General features: G+C 34.6%; 1 protein-coding gene across 2 annotated transcripts in view; it reads left to right on the top strand.

The window, feature by feature from the left end:
• The window catches only part of ELP4 (elongator acetyltransferase complex subunit 4), a 164,050-nt gene that overhangs the window by 72,505 nt on the left and 66,283 nt on the right, over positions 1–25,262 (top strand). Inside the window, exons 8-10 of one of the 2 annotated variants that reach the window (XM_068945276.1) lie at positions 2,753–2,861; positions 5,561–5,667; positions 9,239–11,049. In XM_068945276.1, coding sequence (XP_068801377.1) covers positions 2,753–2,861; positions 5,561–5,667; positions 9,239–9,262 — 240 coding nt within the window. In that variant the 3' untranslated portion in view covers positions 9,263–11,049. Of the gene's footprint in view, positions 1–2,752; positions 2,862–5,560; positions 5,668–9,238; positions 11,050–25,262 lie in introns of those variants that run through there. The other variant, XM_068945275.1, reaches the window with a different exon arrangement.

Raw genomic sequence — 25,262 nt, 5'->3', positions numbered from 1 at the left:
CTGAAAACTTTCCAGGATTTTTTTTTTTAATGTAATTTAAAACAATACCTCTTCTAGCTGCCAACAAACTCTTTCCCTGAATCTCCCCATTCCTGGCTTCCCTCCTAACCATGTCCTGGCACATCTCCAGAGCTGCCAAGTTTATGCCAGAAGCAGGAGGTAGATTTGTATGGGGCTCGAGGAAGATCTGGAGCTCTGTTAAATTTTCAAGCCCAGATGGGGCAACATGATTTGTGTGTTTATGTCAGGATGCCATACATCACAACTATCTGTGTGCTGACGTCAGCATCGATTGCACATTAATGTGCTGAATATTGCAAACTAGAAAATACATGATAGATATAAATCTATGACAACAATGCCACATAAGCGCACATCTATCTGTTGTGGCAATTCATTGTGCAAAATATTTCCCAAGATACGCTGCATAAAGCCAGGAAATGCTGTAAAAACAAAAACAAAATCAACATAGGCAAACAGACCACATTTTAAGAAAGCAAACCTATTCAGAAAACAGCTGAAACGAATGTATTGAATGTATCATTAGGCAAATATTGAATTGCTCTCCTCTGCAGCATTGCACTTAATTGCATTCTTCAATTTTTACAGAATTAAGACCAAATAGAAAAGATGCTACAGGACTTGTAGTGATGAGGATATCATATTGACGATTGAACGTTTTTCTGTCCAGTTTTTGTAGCCCATTGTTTATCAAAACTAGCAAGCCAATAACAATAATAGACAGCAAACTTTTTTTCCGATGGTGTAATATTTTTTCTATGCTAAGAGTTTAGGTTAGCTTCCAGAAATCATCAGTATTTATCTGTGTAACAATTTTGTGTTGCTTGCTTAAGAAATAATATCTAGCAACCCTCTGAAGAACTGGCAAAATAAAGTAATTTCCAATCTATGTGATTGCTCCTGTAGAATAGCGTGACTGAGACACTCCATTAAAATATAGTATACTGTCTCTCTCTGCCTCGAAGAGGAAATAATTTGCAAGTCTACTTTAATATTTCAGTGGTGGATGTAATTAGGGCACACAATAACAAAGATTGGTGTCTGATATGTAGGCAGGATTCTTTTACAACAGGTCGCTTATTTGATTCCTCAGAAGGGAAATTCTGTAGCATTTATTTTATCATAAACCATGAAGTTGGCTTTGTAGGTGAAATTTAAGTTCTCTTATTCCATGGAGATACACCATTTTGGCCTCGGCACAAATAGGGGCTTTGAAAAGAGACCAGTTTACAGGATTTAATGCCATCTGGTCCTTAAGGTGGGGAAGGGAGGGGTCATAAGGGTACCAGAGAGTGGGTTTAGACCTTCTAACCTGAGCACATTGATGTGTGCAGGACTGGCCACAGGTTACTCTTATGTAATGGTCTAAAAACAGAGTTCAGATTCTTCTCTGACAGGAGTAGGAAATGTCCACCTTTCACATCTGGCTTTGTAGACTTCTCTGTGGCTAGGAAATAGGCTAAGTTGTTCAAATGTTGAAATGTGAAAGCAGCTGGTGTATTGTTCACTATTTTAATAAACTCATGTGCCAGTGTAATGCATAGATCTTACTAAGGTTTCTAGGGCTGTTCCCTTTCTCTCTGGCGCTAGTTATTACATTAATTGTTATTTACAAAGTAGTTTACTGCTATTCTTTATGAACGTTTAAGTAGACCTTTCATACAAAGTGTCGATCACAGTTTTTAAAAGTGCAGAATATATGAAAGACTTTACAATTTTTAAAAATACAAAGTTATAACTTAGAGCTCCAGAGCTAATTCTTCTTTCTTAGAATGGGTATTTTGAGATGATTGGTCCTGGTACCCCTGGAAATTTTATAGGTATAGAGTCTACAGCCATCGAGAACAAGAGTGTACAAGCTGTACAGGCAGCTTTAAGATAAGTGCTTCCTATCTTTAAAAAGTTTTTTGCTTTTTAGTGCATTTTGTCTCATTGTTTTTGCTCATTACCTAGTGACATCATCAAAATATTTATTAAGAATATTTTATACTCAGTTACCTATGAAGATCTCTGTTGTGATCTTTTAATATTGCTTTCTGCTATATAAAATTAAGTAAAAAAAAAAAATGCAGAAAACAGCTGATGTAAGCCACATGACAATGCCTTGTTGAAAAGGAGATGAGACCACTTATAAATCACAAATATATTGAGAAATGGGAATTCAACCTACATCTTCACATGCATGTGATGTGTAATGAGGAACTTTTAGAAAGAAAAATACTGGAGAAAATACTTTGCTTTTACTTTTTAATCCTTTCTCTTCCAGTGATGAGCAAAATGAGTAATTATATGGGTTGTGCTTGCTCAAAATATTAGAGGTGATGAACCTAGGTATATTAAAGAGCATGGTTTTCAGAACACACACAAAAAAAGCTGGGCATCTGACTCATGAGAGGAGTCAAGGAGAAGCGCGTAACCACTGCATGCGCTTCTCATTATCTCCAGTGTGAGCAAATGGGTATGTTATAAAGATTTAAGAAAAAGAGGAATTTCGCTCTGAGTTGACTCTTTTATGGTTTCTTCATGTCAAGTGTTTGTTTTCCTTTACAACTATATTTCAAGGTATTTTTGTGTGTTCGTTTGTTTTTTAAAAGTCCTCTGAGGTAATTTCTAGGTATCGATGACCTATTTTTTAGTTCAGTTTGCCATTGAGAAGACCAAGGCTTACTCTATGAACAGTAATTATCTTTTTCATCACATAGGATGTGTATTTTGTTTCCATGTCTTACAGAATAAAGCAATTATGGAACGTGTAACAAACTTGTCAGATGTGGTAGTTGGTCTTGAATCATTTATTGGCTCTGAGAGAGAAACCAATCCATTATACAAGGATTACCATGGTAAGTTCCATCTTTAGCAATGAAAAAAGTCTGCACCGAGTGTTTCTAGGGCACTTAGTGGCTTACCCTCCAATTGGAGTATCTGCTATAAAGTGGCAATTGATTTTATTTTAGAATATACCTCTTAAATGTTTCTCCTTGCTAACCAGTCTTGAGTTAGGAAAATTTTCAGTAAAGTGCATTAAGGCTGCAAAGGAAACATGGCAACTCCTTGCATGTTGTCAAGCCGTATTACTGAGGCATGGCTCAATCAGATGTACATCTCAACAGGCAGGCTTTGGGGAATTCACATGCAGAGGAGGCTTGGCAATCGTCTGACCAGTGAGCTGAACTTGTCATGAAATCAATACTTTTGATCTGCCAAGTTTTAAATAGAGAACATGGAAAAACATATATTGTATTAAGGTGAATAAACTGCTAAATGATGGGATATGTAAACTCTGTCTAAAAATAATGTACTGTTCTGCTGCTTTATGTTAGGCAGTTATGCATTTGAAGTAAAAGTAATGAATGTGGATATGTGTGGCATTTAAAATATGAAACTAATTTTGGTATAAAGGCATATAATTTTTTCCCTCCTTTCAAGTAATTTATCTTCAAAACGTGTAAGGGTGTTTAATCTTGTGGCTCATTTCCCAAAGATGTTGTAAGCTGTTGCAGCAAAACTATTTAAATTTTAAAAGATTAGATTAGAAGTTGTGCATAGCCCAAGTAGTGAATAACAAACAGTTTTAGCTAATCCAGAACGGTGCTCTGAGTGTGCATAAATTACAGCTATTATTATTGTGATACTACTGTAGTTCCATGGAAACCTCTAGCTGAAAGTAAACTGCTTATCTGAAACCTGCTGTAAACATGTGAGAGTGTGGCAATGTTTTTCCTAGCAGAGTATGTAGAAAAAGAAGCAAAGATGGTGCTGAGACACCACTGTGTGCATGCAGGCTGTAATTTAATAAATCACAGAAAAATCTTTTTGGCTAAGAAGATAAAAGTATATTTGATTATCTGAAAAAGGCAGATAAAAAGAAACTGTGAACAAAAGCTAGAATAATTTGCCTAATTATTTTTCCAGTTGTGTAAGTGAGATGTGTTTGTTTATGCTAACATAATTCTGTCATTTTGATACGCCTTTTCATAGTACTGAAGGGATCCTTTAGGACAATATATGTATTTTAGCAGATACTTCCTATTTTCCTGTAAAACTGTATACTAAATCATTTTGATACTACTTAATAAAAATTATATGGCCATAAATAGCTTTTGAGGTATTTTAGGCACAATTTAACATTCTAGAAATAGGTAAGCATTTTTAATGGTTTTAACTGTGTGATTTCTTTTCTATTACAAATGTATTTTTAAGATTATTTACTGCAGATGATGGAAAAGTTTGATTAAATTATTACATTCTGCAATGAATCGTTCATTAGTAATTTTATTAGGCTGTCTCCAAATTTAGATGGTGGAAACGTCGATAAAATAACAAAAGCGAGAACAGCATGGACAAGCTTTAAATAAAATTTACAGAATAATACTTTAGCATCCCTGTGTTAGAACTGCTGTTCCTGCTTATCCTGGTTACATTTTGAACTCAAAAAACAAATAAATAATTCTTTTATGTCACCAGATTGGAGGCAGGAGTAGAAGCATGTAAAAATATATTTCTAATAATTTTGATTTTTATGATTAGTATTTGTAAAAAATGCACTTTTAAAAATATTCTGGTTTTAGGAAATTTTCTTCTCTTATTCTCTCTTTAAAAAAGAAATAAAGCCCTGAAAAATACTTTGCCTTATTTTCAGTAAGGCTTTTATTATTTGGGTGTTTTTTCACAGCTGCCATTTTCAAGTATGATGCTTTTTCTAAATGTTCAGTATTTCCATTTAGACACTGCCTTTATGAATAGCAAATATAGGCCAGTAATTGAGAAGCCCCGCAGAATTTTCCTGGTTTTCAGCTGTAGAAATTCACCCTTAGGTTGTTCAGAAACTATATTAGGCTGCACAAAAACCATCCAGCGTCCTTGTCAGAAGAAATCAGCTTGAGTTTCAGCTGACAGAATGCAGAGCTTGCAGTGTATCTAGTGCTGTTATAAAAATCTGAACAGCTATATAAAGCCCTTGCATGCAGACAATTTATTTCTCTTAGGATGGTATAGGGGCTAAAAATTTATCAAAAAGTGTGACATAAATTGGTGTTTTCTGCTGACTTTTTTTAAAGTCATTTTCAAGGCACAAAACGAAGTACTTCTCATTAGAGCGTCAGTGGTTATCAGTAACCCATAAGCCTTGTTTTGCTGGCTGCTTACTGGTGCATTTAATAAAATAAAGATCACTCAGTGGTGCCGTGGGCAGCATGCAAGGTGATAGCCATATTTGCTTACTGTAAATACAAGAGAAAATCACACACAAACCGGCTGTAGTTTTGACAAGTATTAAGATCCCTCTTTACATCTGTACTTCTGTAGCAAAGTGCAATTAGTTTTCCTCGCAGAAGGATTTCTGTTTATCTTATTCTGCTTGATTACTTGAGTATAATCGCACCGTTTGCTTCATTGCTCCTGGTAGGAAGCTCCAGTTTAAAAAGGGGAGGATGAGCGTGTGTAAATATACAGAATTCTGCTGTAAGACTCTCTAATTTATGCGTCTGGATGACAGCGTTTTCTTAATTTTTTTCTGTCCTTTACTTTTTCTTTCCACAAGGTTTGATTCACGTACATCAGATTCCTCGGCTTAATAGCTTGAGCTGTGATGTGCCAGACACGAAGGACCTTGCTTTTAGGTTAAAAAGGAAGCTGTTCACCATTGAGGTAAGAGAAACAGTTTTGTTTCACTATTTAGAACCCGAAAGGTGGAGCTAATCCCATCTCTTATGTTTGGTTTTGTGAAATACATAAAATATGCATTGGATGTTGTAAACTCATTTCATTATGTTTCTGCTCTTCAGAATGGTTTTATAAAATATTTTAGTATGCCTTCTAATTAAAAATGTCTCATTTGCTGCACTAAATCGGTCTTTTATAAATAGTTTATTTTGTTTTAAAATGTACATAGAAAGTAGGCCACAACCTTCAATAACAAAGCGTGACATGTTTCTAAGGATGTCAGGAGCATATTTAATTAAATGTTAATGACTTGCTCTTACTTGTGTTAGTGGGTGGGAAAGTAGCTACATGTTATTACCCCAGTAGAGGGATTTTAATGTATAATGCTGCCTAAAATTGTGTGTGGTATGAGGGATAAGTGTCCTTATCAGTATTCAGAAACCATTTTCTTTGCATTACTGAAATCACCTTTCGCTCTTTTATGTCATTTTAAACACAGTATCATTTACACTAATGTCCTTAAGTAAATTTCCTACTAAATTTAAACTTTTTTCTGTGACCTTTATGCAGACAGTCTTGATAGAAGGTGGTAATACAAAAGATGTATTTCATTTTAATCTTGCTAAAGAGCAAATGAACATAGAACTATTAAGCAATTAGAGCTGATGTATTTATTAACCAAGTAATGCTTGGAGATGGGAGATGGCTTTTTGGGCGATGTGATAGTGATCGGTACAGTCGGTGCAATTTTTTTTAACAAAGACATAAAACAGTCAAGCGTCCCTGACAAACCATTTTGTTTAATCTCTTTTCAAATGAAAAGCTCTTAAGCAGGCCACTTGTCTTAACTGCTTGAAACCATAAAAAGAGAGAATTGCCACCAATAAATTAGCATATTTTTAACTCAGTCACCAAATGATGGTCAATGTGGCTTGGCACTGCTTTGGTGTTTGGGACTTCACCCTTAAGTGACCACTTTGGCCCTTTTTTGACCCTCTGCCCTTTTTAGCTGGCCACTTGAGAAGGTAACTTAAGGGTTCCCTCTCTCTCCCGCCCACCCCCCCCCCTTCACAATTGCAAGTAGCCCTAACCTATAAATCATTGAAAGGGCCCTATCAAGTGACAAATTAAGGTGCCCTCCTCCTAATTAATGGTCATCAATGTCCTTAATTATCTAATCCTATTGAGAGTAGTTAATAGTTAATCATGCAGCCAGTTCTTCAAGCAGGTCATCTCTGCATGAGTGCTAGAAGTTTCTCAACTAGGGATATCCTCTTCAAAAGCCACTTAAAGGCAAATGCATGAAGGAGGGTTCTTTTTTTTCTTTTTGTTTTTTGTTTTTTCCTAAGAGACTCATTTATAACGCATTTCATTTTCCAGAGAATGTAACTAATGAAACTAGGCTTGCGAGGTGTTAAACTATTTAACAACTGTATTGTTTTTGAGCAATACATTAGAAAGAAAAACCTTAATAGTTCGTGATTGGTTTTAAAACACAAATGTTTTTACTGTTTTCAGAAATACAGAGAAAGCACGTGCCGTAATTTCACAGCATAGTGAATTCACAGTTGTTATAGCTAAGAATCAGAATGTTTAGACTTTTTTTCCTCATTACGAATCCTGACACAGACTATGATTTTTCTGTCAGCAGTATTTGAGGTTCTAATCTGTCATGTAATTTAAAAGAAAAAACACAACTAAACAGGAGGCTGTGTACAAAGAAGTCATTAGCCCTGGGACAAAAGTGTTTGCAATAGGGATGCGATAGAACTCGTGAAACAACCTGCTGCTCTAGGGATGCGTAGATGACTCACTTGAGTAATTTCTTGCTTCATTGTGCAGTTGGGACCCCTTTTAAGTAACTTCAATTTTTGTTAGAGATATGCTTTCTAGAAGCTAAAATGGCACAAAACTGGCCTTTTGAACACATTAGATCACGATCCTACTGTGATCTTCCTGTACACATTTTGCTGGTATATAATCCGTACTTCCTTCTGTTAGGAGAAGCAGACTACAGCTAGTCTGAGTAGAGCAATCAGGTCCTTAAGAAAACGGGGGGAAGAGAAAATTGGTTTTGGAGGGGATGTGAATATCATCTCTTAACATTGGGTTCTGCAGTTAGGATGTGATGAGTCAGCAGTCAGTTTCAGATCTGGTGGTAAAAACATAAAACAGCACAACGGTGTGCGTTACGAAGTACAGTTTAGATTTAGGACTTCTTCAGAATGCAGCTTAAATGTGAAATGAAAATTTATTTGAGTACATTACATTACAGTTTTGGAAAGTATCAGCTTCGTTATACAGGATTTCGGGTAAAAATATTGACCTCTACTTGAAATGTCAATTTAAAATCAAATTACTTAAGAAAAGTTAGAAATCCTCAACCTGTGACTTACAACAAAATTTCTCCAGAAAGGGTTTTCACCACTAGACCATTCTTTCTTATGTTACAGTTTATAGTGTGGGCATTGGAGTCTGCATGAATTTTCTCATTTCTGGATTGCTCACCAATTAAGTAACTCGTTGTAGTTTGGCCCCCATCGCTAAGAATAAAGAGTTTTTTTTATCTTAAGGATGAATGTACTTTTTTATGAATATTTATGAGTGCTCATTTTCCGTTTCTAAAATACAAGATAGAACTTTTTTGTTCAATATTTATGGTAAAAGCTGCAGTAGCTATATGAAGAATTCCCAAATCTTCACTTGTTAGTTAATAGCAATATATTATGTGTAATATTGTCAGGGTAGACCTATCTTATGTGCATGCCACTTTAAAGGACACAATTTTGAAGTTAGCCTGTCTAATCCTATTTCTTCCCACTTTGGAATCTTAATTAGAAGGAGATAAAAACCATCATTTGACTAAATTATTGTCTTGAATCTGTAGCAAAAGGTATAATCCGCAATTGGGCCAATTAGTGTACCCCATAGTTAGCTATGCTGAGGCAGGAAACTTGATTAGATCTGACACCAGCCTAGTTCCCACTGTTGTTTTGCCAGGTATGATGGTCAGACTTCAAAGGGCTTGAGGCATCAGCAGGGCAAGGTTTGGAGGCCAGCTTAGGTCCGGTCGTTAATCTCTCTGCTAAAACCACAGCAGCCCTCGCACAAAACAAGCTTACACGACACAATCATGCGGTATTAAAGTTTGGGTTGAGTCATGCCAATTTGCCTTTGATTTTCTGATGATTGACTAAAAGATGGCTACATGACTAGACACATACTGAAAGTTTACTGATTAGGTAAGTTCCCCAAATATTTGAAATATTTTTTGATTTCTCAGTTAAATGATATGACAACCCATTCATCTTAACAAAACTTTTCAGCAGAATTGTATTTGAAGTACTTTCTGCTTGGTTTCTACCTCTGAGTGTAACTTTTATCAACATTTAATAAATTTCTTAGTAACATTATCTTCCTAGGTTTTTTTTTTTGATAGAACTTTTTCTTCATTGTTCCAGAGTCTCCTGTATCAAAACTAAAGGAAACTGTGACTAAATTAGTTCTTTTTTCAATTATATATGTTTCTAAGGAAACATTCTTCTTTATTTTTTAGGTACATTTACAATTTCTCACATAAAAGGAATTTCCTCTTAATTATTTTCCACCTCAACATTGAGTGAACTGCTGCTCCATGGCTGCGATTACATAAGTGTTCCTTTCTTTTGCGTTCTGATTTGTTGAAATATTGCAGTAACAGTGACATGTTTCCATTCTGAGAAAAGCCTGAGGCTGCTTTAGTATTATTCCAAATGATTGAAATTGCCATCTTGCTGACTTTCCCTTGGGCAGCTTAAGGCCTGTTTACTTTTGTATTTGTTTCACATGTTCCCTCTGAGTTTGGCTGGCAGGACATCATTACCTGGTTTGACAAGACAGTTGGATAGGATTCATATCTGATTAACTCCCTTTGTTACTGGTGGTCAACATAAATCTCTAGAATTGTGTGTTTGCAGTTAAAACTTTTAATGCATTCAGATAAATGTTTGCAAATATAAAATGGGGGGAAGGGGGAGGAAGACTTTTTAAAATTCCCGAGTTTTGTTTTACTGCTGATTTGTGTAAGTCTTGTAGTATGAACCAATTTTTAGTAGCATAGAGAATAACCTTTTTGTTATAATTTGCATAATACAGCTTGTCTAAGAATATTTATGGCTGTTGTGGAAATTTTCTTTTTTTTTATTTTGATGAATGCACATGTAAGAGCTAGCTAATACAGTTTTCTTTTAATGACTGTCTGACACCTTGTACAAAAGAGAAGAAAAAATTTTTAGAACTAACCAGCAAAAGACAGCTCAGCTAGAAGTCAAGTATCATATACTCTGTACAGAATTGCCACACAGCAAAAAGAAGTTTCAAAAACTTAATGTATGAATTCAGAAGATTGTTTTCTGGGAGGTGTTTCTCAAGGGGAAGAGAAGAAGATCAAAATTAGAAGATTCCTGTGGCAGTAAAGTTGCTAGTTTCTCATTGGCAGGCAGGTACAATATGGGATTATAGAGCACTCTGGCTGTAGTGAATTTTCCCTAACATAGTACCCATTGTTGCCAGAGCAAAAGGTCTTTGGAAGGAAAAGTAATCACAGAGAAAAGCATTTGGGTCTACGTATAACTAAATTTATGATTCCAAAGGCGTTAAAATAATGGCCTTTCTTTGTCTATCAGTAAAGGCACTATTAGAAAATAGCTGATTCCCAAAATGATCAAGATTTAATGGTAACTTCAGATAGTGACATGTATGTTATGTGTCCAGCAGTGGCGCTCGGAAAAAAACACAACTCTTTTCTTTTAAGATGATGAATTTAGCAAGTTAACCCAGGAGTTTACTTTCCATTTGAAATCTCCATGTTTCTACATTTTTTTTCATTCTATCCTTTTCATTTCTTATTTTACACAGACTATGTGCTGTGGCAAACTTTTTTGTGAAGGAGAAATAAGTGCAGTTAGCCACTGCTACACTTTACTTACCAAAACAGGTTTGTAAGACCTGGTCAAAACTGATGGCTGCAGCGCTCCTCTGTGGTGTGAATACCGCACAAGTCTGGTCTTAAGTGAATCACAATATTATCATGTCATTGTATGGTGGAATTGTGTTCCCTGAAACATTTTCATAGCTTATTCATTAAGTGCATCAAGAACAAGTATGGACTACGTACTGGTTTAGGATTATTAATGAGATATTTCTTCTGGTGGAACAAATCAGTCCTGTCACCATTACATACAGGATCCATATATGTTTAAGATACACACATATTCTATACCAACCTCTACATCTATGAGAAAAATTAGAAAGTGTGCACTACACCTCTAATAGCATCACTTCTTATAGGCTTCTTCCAAGAAAATCTTGCTTGAAGCAGCCTTCATTAGTGACTCATCCTAATTCTGATTATATTTGACTAGCATTTATGAAGTTGTGTAATTTTGAATTTAATAAATGCATTTGACTTAATGAACTATTTTAGGCAATATTTTAAAGAAAACAGTCTCTGAGGTTTAGAACTGTTAAAAGGCAAAACATTGCTTGTTGGTGAAAGTTCTGTAGCAATTGATCAGTAAAATATGGAAATACATTCCTGCTCACTGAGATGAAGTTCGTAGTCTAATAGCAGAGCTCGTATAATACACTATATGTATTATTCATACTGGGAACCTCGTAAAATATGCCTAGGTATGTAAAAGCACTCTTTGTGTTTTGAGACCATGCGCTGACGTCATTATGATTCTTGAACCCATGTTAAGACCTTATAGCCTAAGAATAGCACCTCCTTTTTCCAAGGTGGAGGGTAGCAATGTTGTGACCGGCTGTCTGTCCGGCTGTCTGACCGGCTTATAACATGGATAAAACTTTACAGGTATTCCTGGCTTAAAGGCAAGATAGAATGTCTTTTGAAGTATTACAGAAAGTGTAGTTCTCTACTTTTCCAATGGGATAAAATCTTTTGGGCATCCGGTCTCTATGTATTTGAGAACACAAGTCCGCTTGGTGATTACATGGAAAAATTCCTCCTCCTCAGCTCGCCTTGGACAGCTACTATTCTGCTATTTAAAGCTTTGGTACTGGACATTCCACTTCAGCTCAGGGACTCAAATTCAGGGAACTCTGGATGAAAACTAAACTTTATAACACAGAGAGGTAAAACATTTTAATAAAATTCCAAGGAAATTTGTGCCAAACCAGGCACAGTTGCATTGATTTTCCTGTCCATTTCCCCTATGATATTAATAGAGACATTAGCCCTCGCTTATTTAAACATAGTTCAAGAGACAGTAAGTACCATACTATACCATTTTATTATCTAAAATTAATAGTACCTAAAAAAAATTCTCTTGCAAAACTAATTCTGTCATAATTCCAAGCTCCATTCTGCATTATTTCATCTGGTAGCCAGTTCAGGTTCTCTTTACCTGCTATGGTGTACTTCAGTGAATTGTTTTGTCAGATGCTGTCAAGCCAACCTACCATTGTTAAAGAAAATCAAACTAAATCATTCTGGCATGAGCCTTCCAGGAATAAGGCACAGAATATGAAGGGTTTGATGAAATCAAGGATTTGATTTCAATATTGTAAAAGACTGCCTGTCAAAAATGTATTACATTCTTTCAAACAATTTTGAATAAATAAGCGTGTTTTAAATTGTGACAGTACAATTTAGATAAAGTTTTAGGAGATTATTTTTAAATTATAATAACTTGGAGTAAAACAATACTTGAAATGCCCCTTTTTACAACAGAAAAAAACTTTGAATGCTGTTGATATGTAGAACTGAAATCAAGTAATAAGTTTTACACAGTATATTCAATTTCAGAACACTTGTATATTGTAAAGCAAAAATGCGAAGAAATTTTATTTAAAAATTTCACCAATAGCTTCTCATTGTTTAATACTAAAGAATGTAAATTATTTTGTTTAGCTATCCTAAAGATTAATACAGAAAGGTAACATTAACTTTTAGATTGCATATTAAGCTTTGTAATAACCTGGAATTTATTTCGTAATTTAAATTAGTTTTACTTTTTGTTTGATGTTTTACAAGTATAACCTCAGAGGTTCCATTGAATTATTCAAAACTTTTCCTTTCATGTTATGATACAGTGTCTCTGCAGTTCCTTGTCAGTAAACTAAACTCGTATATGTTTTTATTTAAACAAATAATTATGTTGTTTAGAAATATTTATACCATAATTGTCCTGTAGCAATGAAAGAACATGTAACAAAGCCATTAATGCAATTAAAGGTCAGTTGTACATATTGTAATGGACTGCTCATTCACAGGCTCTGTGTTAAGGGTCAGTGCTGCAGCCATGAAATGGATTGGCCTTGTTCAGTCTGTAAATAAATGGGTCAACTTATCTTGTATTTGCCTGACAAATAAATTAGTTGACATATTCCTAGTTTCTTAGTATTAGAAGACAAGTAGGCTACAGAGACCTTTCTTAAAAATGTTGGCTAGTAATGATTAAAAAACTCTTTATCTGCAAGTAATATATTTTCACTAAAATATTAGCACTCTTTAGACAAAGATTTTTGGATGTGAGTTAGAAGGATATTGACTGTGAGTGTTTTAGAAGAAGCAAAGAGGGCTAAACAGCACATTCATACTAGCTCTCATTAGGAACTGACTGCAATTCCATTAAATGCTTTTGAAAATACCAACAATTTTTTTTTAAATAAGCTATTTCCTACTTGTATAATGCTCTCATTTTACAAACAATAATGAATTCAGTCTTGCTGTTACGTGGTAAAACAGACATCTAAATTTTATATATCTCTGGAAATGCAGGAAAATAAAAATAAAAGCTTTGATTTTTTTTTTCTTGGGGAAGTCACACTTTCTAAACCACAAGCCTACATGATATATGAACCTTGCTGAAATGCACTGAAGCACTGAAGTAGCAGTTCAATGCTGTTAGTGAAAAAATGAGAATAGGAAACCTTATCAAGGGCGGAAGAGTGGGGCAACCAACTAGATCTTTTTGTCTCAGTACTGTTTGTAATGCTTTTGATTACAGGTGTTTGGGCAGAAAGAGGGTCAAAGTACTCTGTAACCAGGAAACTGGTAGCCCCCCATCTAAAACTGAGAAAAGGTTAAAATATGGCGTTTTGTGTGCAAAATGTTCGCTATGACTAGTAACATACTTAATCAAACAAATTCCAAACTGTTTTAATTATGCACATTGTAGTTTAACAAGTCTAATGCTTAACATTTCCAGTCTTAAGAAAACTGTGATTCTGGATGAACGTAACTTTGTAAGGAAACCACAATTTTGTAGTTTCTTTAAATTTTTCACCTCTGCAAAAACAGCTGCTCCTTGCCATTTTGCTGATCTGTTTATTTTACTGAAAGATTACCCTAAACTGTCAATATATAGGTACATGCTAGTGGTTTTTTTTTTTTTTTTACTGAGGGCAACCTAGTCTTATTATTCTTAGTATGAAAGACTTAACAAAAGTGCCACAAATAGGACAAGAGAAAATAATATACGTAAAATACAAAATACTGTAAGGAAGAAAACTGTTTTGTAACTGTTGTGTACATATTGCTTTCAGCTTTCGCCAAATTATGGGGCACTATTTGTGACTGAATTCCAGCGTACACTTTATATTGATATTCCTGGCTAAAAGAGGTGTATAAAAAGTAGATTGTCAAAGCAAAATGACTGAGAACCCCAGTGCCTAAGGCATACATAAGCTTAGATTTTGGCCATGCCATCTTCATTGCTATCTTTCACGCGGTTCTTCCCAGTCACATCCTTTGATTTTTTTTTTAACTTCATTTTTTTTTGGTTGGTGTTATATATGGTTTTCAAAGGACTCTCTTGTCATGCCTAATACAGTGTAAAACATCTCATTGCTTGTTAAAGAACCATCATCAATATCTCAAGTAAGACTACTTCCAAGAAGAAAAATATATTTTACTCTATTTAAGGACATATTTCTTGTCAGCTTAATAACATAATATTAGCCCCCCTTCATACTAATAAGTTGAATTTGGACGATATTACTGAGTAAAAGTTCAGCTCCTTTTTTCTCAGCCCTTCCTTTGGAAGAGGATGAAGAGGAATTGTATTGTGTACAGTAACTAGAGCTTTGTATCAATGTCCATAAATAAATACATAAATAAATAAAACACGGTGATTTTGGGTGCCAGCATGTTCTAGCCACAGACTGCTTGACTTCCAGCAAACAGCTAATAACAGTCTCTAAAAATGATTTATTTTAAATGTCTCATTTCAGAAACTTAGGGTCTGAGAAATCTGTTTTCTTTAGTTAATGAACATATTGTCTGTGGGCTCTCTAGCTTCTTTTATCCTGCTTCAGGTTTGTTTTAATGAAAATTACCGAGGTTTATAAAATTCATACCTTTAGAAAATAGCTACCAAAAAGGGTGATCTTTCCCTCTTCTTAAATCACTAATCTTTGGGCGGTGTATATGTCTGCTTGAGTCATATTTAAAAGTAAAAACAGAAAACAAAAAAAGCTAGTTTGTCACTTTTAAATGGAAAGCACATGAATGTTGCTGTGACGGAGAACTCACCTTGCATCCAAAACTGTGCCTACTATTGGTTAAGTAACCTAATTGCTTAATAGTTAAAGTTTTAAGGTTTGCAGTAATGTTTACAGAGGAGCTGTACATTCACTTGCTTGGAAAAAAAAAAGGCCTTATGTGACTTGCATATGAATGTTTGAGGTGTACATCTTGAGCATGTCAGCTGAATGTTTCAGGGGGAGTTTCTAAAGTCTTCGTTATATACACAGAATATCGATCACAGTTTTGAATTAAAATTCTAATTACATATTTGTAAGCAATACACTCCATGTGTCTGGATAATTGCTGTCCAGTGAACTGCCTTGTCATTGGGTTGGCTATAGGCTCTCCTGCTGGAGTTGAGAAATAAGCCATTGGCAGATAGGCTTAAAGTCCATGAATGGCTGGAATTTTTTTTTTTAAAACAGCAGTTGCATCCCACTGTTGTTAGGCAAGGATTACACTGTTCTAGTAGAGTATATTTTTTGGACATGCACCCTTACTTGCTTTTATTTGTGAGCCAACGCACCATTAGATGAACAAAAGGAAAAGTTAAGCTTATGTATTTCTTGCTTTTGAGGGCTTTACCATGCAGCCTGAAGTGCCTATGGTTATAACAGGATATAATGATTTAATGTAATTTTCACCACTTCTAATTTTAAATCATGTATCGCGTAAGACTGAAAAACACTCACCAAGGAAAGACTGTTCTGCTATTCTCATTAGCCTAAAGACATGGCCATCCTTCTGAACTGTTAAGTGTTCACCACCCCCTTGCAGGTTTGGAGCAGAAAGAAAATAGGGACTGGTGAAGTTGCACCTTTGGCTCTTGAACCAAGGAAAGGCTACTCTTAGATGTGGCCACAGCTACCTTAGCTACCATATTTTATCAGCTCAGTAGCATTTATTCGATTCTTCATTGTGTGGTGTCTGTTATCCATTGGTTTCATCTCTTCTCTCAGTGATTTATTAGGTTTTTAGTAGTGTGTTGCTTAATCAATAAACTCTTTAGTTTCTTAAGTCAGTTACATCTCAGGTCTGCAATCTAGAGACCCTAAGGTAACACCATATCCTTCTTAATCAGTACCTCTCACCTTTTAAAATAAGGCTTTGTGGTTCTGGGCTGGTTACAGGTTTCCTGTGCTGCCTCAAATGCCCTTCCAACAAACCTGCTGCTACCAGAGTAATGTGACAGCAGTTACATGAGCTTCTGCTGCAGTAACGTAGGGAAGAATGATCCTGCATCTAGGATGAGTGTTTATTAAGAGATATGAACCAGTGCTTAATTTGTAATTCTTGTTACTGTTCAAATAAGGAATTAATAAGAAGGAAATTTAATAGTTGTATCTAGATTTGATCCTCAACAGTAGCATAGCCATGGGCTGTTTGTGCTAGGTCTGCATCATCATCTCGACTAAAAATAGTCTTCCTGTCATTTTATTGGCAGAGTTTTAGTTACTTTAATTCTGTTTAAAAATGGATAGAGAGAAAGACAGCATAAATATTGAATGTGTGCAGACATTCCAGTAAGTAACTAACAGGAGATTCGTGATGCTTCGAAAAGCTGCATAGTTAAATGGAATTCACATTTTGCTTTACTAAAGAGGCATTTTGTAATTGAGGATTGTCTTTAAATGCATTTTAGACTCATTTTTATTTTAGTTTAGTTAACTTTATATATGTCCTTAAAGTAGTGATTTCAAAATATCTGAACATTCACATTGTTTTATTTTTATTAGTGTTTTACTTAAGTTTTATTCTTTCCAGATTTTCTATGTGTTTTGACAGGAAATTACTGATGAGGTATTTCTCATATTGCTCATCAGTTAAATTAAAAAGCAGTATTATTTGTAATTTTTCTTTTAATAAAGCATGTATTTGCAGATAACCAGTTCTGCTTACTAAGATCTTGAGAAATAGTCTGAAAATAGTCTCTCTCTCTCTCTTTCTTTTTTTTAAATAACTCATGGAAACAGTAAAGGAAGATTTGACTTGATCTTGTTCTGTTTATTTGAAGAAACCATGGGCTACTTCTTTGAGATCTCTCAGGAAAACAGTGATAGTATGGAAAGAGACACAGTTCTGAGGTGGGCTTGGGTCTGTGTTGTCTCTTTCCTGATCCTAAAATGACCTAGAAAGGGCATTCTGACTTTGGAAAAGCCATGAGAAACTGATTCAGGTTACTGAACCCCACTAAACCTACAAAGGACAATTTTCGCTGGGTTTTAGAGTAAGGTTTTAAGGTAGAAGGGTTACATTGAAAGGATTTTGTCAGTGGGTTAGTTATGTCCTAGTGTAGTCTGAACTACAAAATTGTACCTATACCGTGTTCGCTGTACTTTTGCCTCTCCTGTCTTGCTCTTCCACACTATGATGTGTATTTGCATAGTTTATGATAGATACGTTATTCTGCACATTCGGTTTAGGAGTTGTGTGTGCTCGTTCAAATATACCCATCTGGAATACTGTCTTGCATCAGTTATCTGTTTTTCATTATTTTTGGTTTCTCAGGTTTGTGTATTGAAATTATGTTGTGACCTTTTGAATTGAGCCAAATTATTACCATTTACTGAAGGTAATGTAAGAGAAGACATTAAATTAAGGTGTGTTAACTGTTGCTTTTATGGAAGATTGTTGGTGTTATTTCTTACCAATGAGATTATGAAAAGAAAGGCAAGTGATGTTGCAGTTTTTACATTATATCATCCAAAGTAAGATGAATAGGTGCTCTATCTTTTGCAAGTGCCTAGCATTGACAGAGAGGGCTGTTGGTTTTCAGCACTGCCAACCAAAGCAGAGTATTTACAGGAGACAGGCAAAACTGGAGTCTTGCTAAATTTACAATGTGAATATCTACTTAAAACTATTTACAGATAAAGTAGCATTTCTAAAAAGGCAGAAATAGTCAATTAGCAATCAACTATTATTGAGAGAGGTAGCACAGTTTATATGAAGGGTTTAGTTAATGATCGTTCAAACTATTTTTGAGTATTTTGAAGCATTTTTGGAATTTTTTGTTTGCTAAAAGGTGAAGTATGGTTCTATACAGAAATACATTCCTTAAAAGATTTACTGTTTGCAGCCTAAAAAAAATTGTAAAAATACTTCCTATCTTGCAAAATCAAACTAGCTATTCTTGCCTCAAGTTTCATCTAATATATTGCTCCGTATGGTTTTATGATATACACATTCTTCCTTGAGCAGGAATTAAGAGTAAAGCTGCCAGGAAGGGGTTTTGTTGTCAGAGTAGTTCCCGCCTCATGTTTTGTAAGAGATTTCATGGTCCCATTGTAAAGAGTGGATGATTTAAAACGTGTTCCCAAGATAAACTTTCCCATTGTCATTAATGAGGATGGATAATACTGAGTGACAAGTGCATTAGGAATGACACAGAAAGAGCTGTTAGATTTGTCAGAGCATATCACTTCAGGCAACGAAACTTGAGGACATTCTCTTTTAGAAATTTTTTGCTATTTATTAAAGAACCAAGGATTGCGATTGCTCACACAGGTGTATTTTGCCGTTTTGTTCGTTGAATAGTTAGATACCTTTGAGAAGGTAAAGATGATAAATATGACTGTTATACTCCACTTCTAGGGGTTACAGCAGCTACTTTGCTTCCAAATGCTTCAGCAACACTAAGTGTTTAGGTGGTGAATAATTTTTAATTTGTGATATTTTTACTGAATATTTAAGATCTTATAAAAATAAGTGCTCTGGACTGCCACAATAAAGCTTCTGGGATAAAGATTTAAAATTGGGACACTATACATGTAATTTACATTGACTTTAAAATTGCATTTCTCCAAAGAGAAAGACTTTTTAAATATTTATCTCTGAATAATTAATAATGTATGACTTTTCTGCTGTTTAAAATCTTTCCAAACTACAACATGCCTATCAATTTCCATTTTGAACATACAATTGGTCACTTTTTCGCCTTGATTCATCTTGCCTGGCTGCCAACCAAATTTTGCCTCTGTATACCTTCTTGACACTAATAATGACTGAGTTTCTGTTCGTTTGCGTGCAAGATTTCCCAAGCGGCAGTTTGGGGCTGGGATAAACTATCTATCATGATTGCATACAACTAATCCTGCCTCAACCAAACCACCCAATGATTGAAATTACATTTGACAATTCACCTCTCCTTGGCGTGCCTGAGGTGAACATAGCTACAGACCATCCCCGGAAGGGCATAGCAACTCCTCCATATGTTGGGGAGGATCCTTTTATTTGTGTCAAGAGACTTTTAGCAAAGCATGTATAGGCAGAGATTTTTTTTCTTTCTTGAGACTTCCTTGTTTTCAGATGCATTGCTGTTGCTTTCTCCTAACCAAAGCATTTTATTTTTGTGATGTATTTTCTGATTATCAGTTCATTAAAACTGTTAAACTCCTTTCTCTGAGATTACCCAATACAATATTGAATGTATAGGAGATAAAAAATTCAAACGGTATTTAAAACGTCATGTATTGTTTGTTAGAACATTATGCTATTAATAGACCCCATGCTAGTCAAATATCAAGTGAGATGCCTGTTACTGTGTTGACCTTTACCAAAGCTTACACCTGCTTGGAGCGTTTTGATAATACAGAAACTAAGAAAGAATGACAAAGCAAAATGTGCTTCTGTCAAATATGAAATCTTTTAAATTATTTTCCAGATTTAAATTTATTCATACTGTGTGTGCTTATTGATTTGTAAAGCTGTCTGTGCACATGTAATCTGACAAAACAGACCTTTTATTTCTAGGTAAGATTAGCCAAATAATGGTTGGAGTGAAAGCTTTCTAGGGTTGCTTTTTGCTAATTATTGTCATTTTTGTATAAAGTCACTTCCATAATAATCATCTAAGTAGTAGCCTATGTCATCAGAAGTCATACTTTTCATTAATGATGTGTATGATTTGCTTTATGTAATGTAATTAATTTGTTCAAATACAAAGTTTATGAATAGTTAGGGTAATAAAATTATGCTTCTGGAGAGACAATTTCTTAGTAGTTTTCTGTGCCAGTATATTGAGCTAAAAGATACACTGTTTTGATAATCCAAATAGAAAACACTGAAGAATTGCATCCCAGAATATCTTTTTGTGTTTCTGTCTATTTTATGTAGCAGCATGTTTTGCTGTATTTGAGTATTCCAGCAAAACATAAAGATCTGAAGTCAAAGTGTCCTTTCAAATAAATGCAGTCCATTCCTGTTGCTGAAAAGGAGAGTTTCAGTGATGTGTACCTAAAGGTATGACTGTCCTCCTAATTTTGTTTCTGATACAATTCATACTTCTTTCTTAAAACTCAGTTACATTTTTTTCTAGGACTTTCATTCAGCAGATTAACTTCAAGCGAAGTTAATAATCTTTTTGAAATGTTTCACAGCTGCATATAGCATGTGTACCTATCTTAGTTGTGGGGATAAAACTAAGTAATATGGGTATCATGTTTTCTGTAGCGCTTAGAGCCAAGAAGTCCAGAAGATCAGGACCCTTTTGCATACAAAAGTCATTAATCTTAATAACCGGCTGCTCTGAAAGCAGGGAAGAATAGCTCAGCCACACAGTCATTCTCAGTTGACTTGCTACAGTAACAGTGTACTAAATCTACCCATAATTTATGTCCTACTTTCCATATTTATTCATTTATTTATTGAAATTAATTTCCTTCTCCTCAACATTTTCTCTTGGAATATGTCTCTGCGCCACAACACAGTTCCCTGTGTAGATGGAGCTATCTCTGAAAAAGCTCTCAGGGGTGCAAAAAGCAGCGTTACCATATTGGACCTGGTAGCCCAAGCAGAGCAACAACTTAACCACAGTTTGTATCATATTACCTAGATACATGACTTCTTCAAAAATAGCTTGTTAAATTTTTAAACTGGAATTGAGATCTTTCTCAATTAAGCCATCAAAGCTTAATCTTATTATTTGATGTAAAGATGTTTCTCGTATATGGGCATATATGATGTTTCTTGTCCTCATCAGAAAACACAGTTGTAGTAAAATATAAAATCTTTGTCAGAGGGCCTCCTCTATTATGTATTAAATAGCTATTTTTTTAACGGTCTGTAAAACAATATTTACGGGGTTTGGAGGTGGCGGAGGCATTGTATCCTGTTACTGCTGTGTCACCAAAGAAATTATGGGAGAGCAGTTTGGATTTTTGGGGTCTGCCAGTGGTCAAAATCTTTCAAAATGAAAAGATCATATCCTACTGTTTATATTCAAGTTAGGATTGCTGCTGATTAGAGAATTTCATAAAAGGAGTTTGATGCTAGGTTATCAGTAGACTGTACAAGGAAGTATCTCAGTGCCATTTACTTAGACATTTTCAGATTTTATGCCAAAACATGTACAAATTGGAGAATAGAAGAGACTACAGATTTAAAGATAATTAAAAATAAAGAACATAACAGTCTGGGATTTTTTTAAGATACATTAATTTAAATCTAAAAACGTTGATCAACTGCTGATTTTTGAAAGAAAAAAATTATTTAAAAAAGATTATTTTGCTTATGGTGACTTACTCAGAAATATAGATCTGCTTGTCTTGATCAATTCCTGCATGTTAGTCTGAAGCCTTCAGTCACTTCTTAGTGCTTAGATCTTTTTTTTTTATTTTAATACTCCAATTTCAATTTCTTAGATTTTTTCTATGCGACAATTCTGTATATATCTAAAGCATACATTACGGCTCATTTCTGGGAATACTTGAGCGGCAGTGACTGAAAAGATAGATTGCTGATTTTATGATGTGCAGTTTTATAGTACTATGATTTTGATTTCTGGTGTATTCAGCCATATTCATTACCCAAAAATGATTGGTGACTTATGATTTCAACCAAAAAATAAGACTTGTATAATACTAAATGCATGGTAACTTATCCAAGTATACTTTTGGAACTAGCTAAGTTTATTGGCCACTTCCTATTTCTTAACAGTCTTAAAATGAAGATTTTTTAAAAAAACATATACAGTAAAATGATCAAGAGACTTAGTAACTGTTCTCTGCATCAGTTTTGTTAGCATATAGATCGTAGTGTCCTGGTATAGGTTGATGACTAATTTAGTCTACTGTATTTACCAAAGATTTGAGTTTGAAATTATTGAATAAATTAGGTAGCGTTCTAAGCAAGTTTTCATGCCACTTATAATTTTCCTATCACTTAGATGTGTCTTGCAGTTTTACATAGTTCTTTAATCATAGTTATGTAATACAGTTATTTCACGTGTCATAATAGGTATTCAAGAAAGATGTGCATTCTAAAGAAAAGGTAAAGCTGCCCAAAATTAGAAAAATTAATATATTCTCTTTTTTTAAAGAGAAGCAAACTTTAAAACAGATCTGACATATACCTAAGAAATAATCCTATCAACTTCAATTACACACTTAAATTTATTCCGTCCATCTTATCGCACCCAGGTATGCTCTTATCATCAACAAATTCTGACCTTAGGCTCTCTAAATGAATATATATGCAATAACAGTAGTCATTGAACGTTGCACTTTAAGACAAAAATCCAGTTATTTGTAATCTCTTCCAAGCAACTTCTCTATATGAATATAAATAAGATCATTAGGTGGCCCCTTTAAAAAAATTTAAGGGGAAAAGATGTTCATTTAGTTAAAAAAAAGGATTTCCATATATTTCTTCATGTTATTTCAGTGGTACACATAGATACATTTTTTTTAATTCAATCATTACTCACAGCATCTTTAAGTACTTGCACATTCTAATCTAGTACACAATATGCCATTTATAATTGGTGCCCTGTCTCACTAGGTCTTTCCACTGAAAGTGAAGTTAGTGCTACCCAAACTAGGGCATAAAATTGCTCAGTCCTATTGAATATCAATTGTACATAGCATTTTAGACTTTAAAAGTGAAGTACCTATCTTTAAAACACTTGAAATTGGTATTGAACAAGGCCATTAGGTTGTAATATTTTTATATAAGTAGTAGTTAATATTTTGAATAATTATATACCTCTATTAAAAAAAAAAAAAACCTAAATGGCAGGTCACACTGGAAAGTTACAGTCTAAATAGATTTATGGAATACAAGATACCCTTTTAAAGTATCATGCAAATGGCAGGAATCAAAGATTCCTGTGTGGTGATGGTCATTGTAGGCGCACTTCAGTTAGGCTGAAGCTGTTTCACAGAAGACCAATATATTTATGTTTCTCAAATTCAGATTAAATATTACCTGAACATTTTTTGTATATACTTAGTCTAATAAAGTAGAAGGGTGAGTGGTAAACTTACTTACCATAATCAGGCTCTGATCTTACTTCAGTGGACTTATGATTGCTAGGTCCTATGCGTATTTGTGCATCCTAAGTAACTACAGCAGTTGTGATAGCAATGAAACTACTAGCAAGAATTGTTCAAGACATTAAAACATCATGAACAGCAGATAAAGTTGATGCAAATCTAGTCTGTAATTCAAGGAAGGCTTCCCCATCAATTTCCATATCTACACACACTGCAGTGATTCATAACAGCTTTGTTATTGTAGAAGCAATAAGCGATTATTACAATGCCTTTGTATTACAGAAGCATAATTTTAAAATCCACTTGAAATTAAATTATTGCTTTCAGAGACTGAGAATAGATTTTAACCTTCTGCTTTAAAAAAATAGTAATTTTTATAAAAGAGAATATGTAATTCTCTCTGCCATGTTGATAAAACTTTACATATTATCAATCCTTTGAAAATACTTAATGGACCACAGATAGTTTTGATTCCTGAGATACAACAAATGTTAGGAAAGTGTCAAGCCAAACTTTCTATCGACTAAAGCGCCTTATGCAAAAACACACAAAACTGTACCCTAGAGACTGATCTGCTATGTACTTGTGTTAAATATTCTGTGCATATTCTAAGTTTTCAGAAGCCTATAGTAAAACATCTTTTATACCTCATGTGCCTGCAAAGCCAGGTAGAACATTGAGCTATGTCTAATTTGTGAATTTGAGCAGACCCTGTATGTGTTCATGCAAATGGAATCAGTAGAAAACTGTATGAGTATCAGTTTGACATATCTATAAAACTCATACCCATTACTTAGAAACCAGATAGTCTGAAAATTAGTAGTAGAGACTTTGTCTGCCCTTTCAGAGAGCAGAATGAATATTAGGGGATTGGGTTAGCAGAATAAATTTTAAAAAATAAGTATACTTTGTCTTGGTCAAAGTAGACCTGAGGAATTCAGCTGGTATTCTTTTTCAAATTTTTAATATGAACAAGTTGCAAAATTGTGCATGTCAGTAAATGGCTTCCATGTATCAAACATATACAACTTTTTCTATGGTAGGGAAGACAGGACATACATGTATATCTAGAGAGAGTGCAATCTGTGCAAGGGATTTATTGAATTCAGTAAGTGTTCACATACTAATTTAAGAAAGACTTGATCATTGTTCAGGTTATTTTAGCTTAAGATGGTAATAGTATATCTTAAATGCACATTGGATAGACTATTCTGTCAGTTCAAAACATTGAGGCACAGGGCTGAGAGAGCATTTGGGGCTTTGAGTGAATTTGTGGATTTCATCAGATATGGTCTGTGGCAGAGCAAACAGAATAATGATTACAGCAGTGTTCCTCATAGTGTCTGACTCGGTGCTTAGTCACCATATTAGAGGTACTTACTGTTTAGAAGTTGTCTTATACAAAGATTTTCTCCTGGATTGTCCTGAATGTATCTCTGAGCCTTGGTCACTGTTTTTTAGCTTATGTTCTTGTTCTTGCTTCATGTACCTCCAGACAAACTGTTTTTCTCCTTATGGTTTCTCCAAAAGTGCCCTTTGAGCCAAACTGTTCTAACTAATTCGCACACTTGTGTGAGAAGAGAGATGCCTCAGGGCTAGTTGGTAGTTTTCTTCAAGTCCCTCGGCAGCAAAAAGCAAATTTTCTCCTGAAGGGCGGACAACAGCACCTTCAGATTTCAGTTGACATGGATGTCAAGAATGGTACCACTCAGGCTGCACCGCTCAACATTCAGCATGAGTGCAAATTCCTAGGAATGAAGGCTAAGAACTCAGGA

Source organism: Struthio camelus, chromosome 5 (genome assembly GCF_040807025.1).
Source record: "Struthio camelus isolate bStrCam1 chromosome 5, bStrCam1.hap1, whole genome shotgun sequence".
NCBI lineage: Eukaryota > Metazoa > Chordata > Aves > Struthioniformes > Struthionidae > Struthio > Struthio camelus.
Note: the sequence above shows the minus strand (reverse complement) of the source record. Positions and strands in the feature narration are given on the sequence as shown.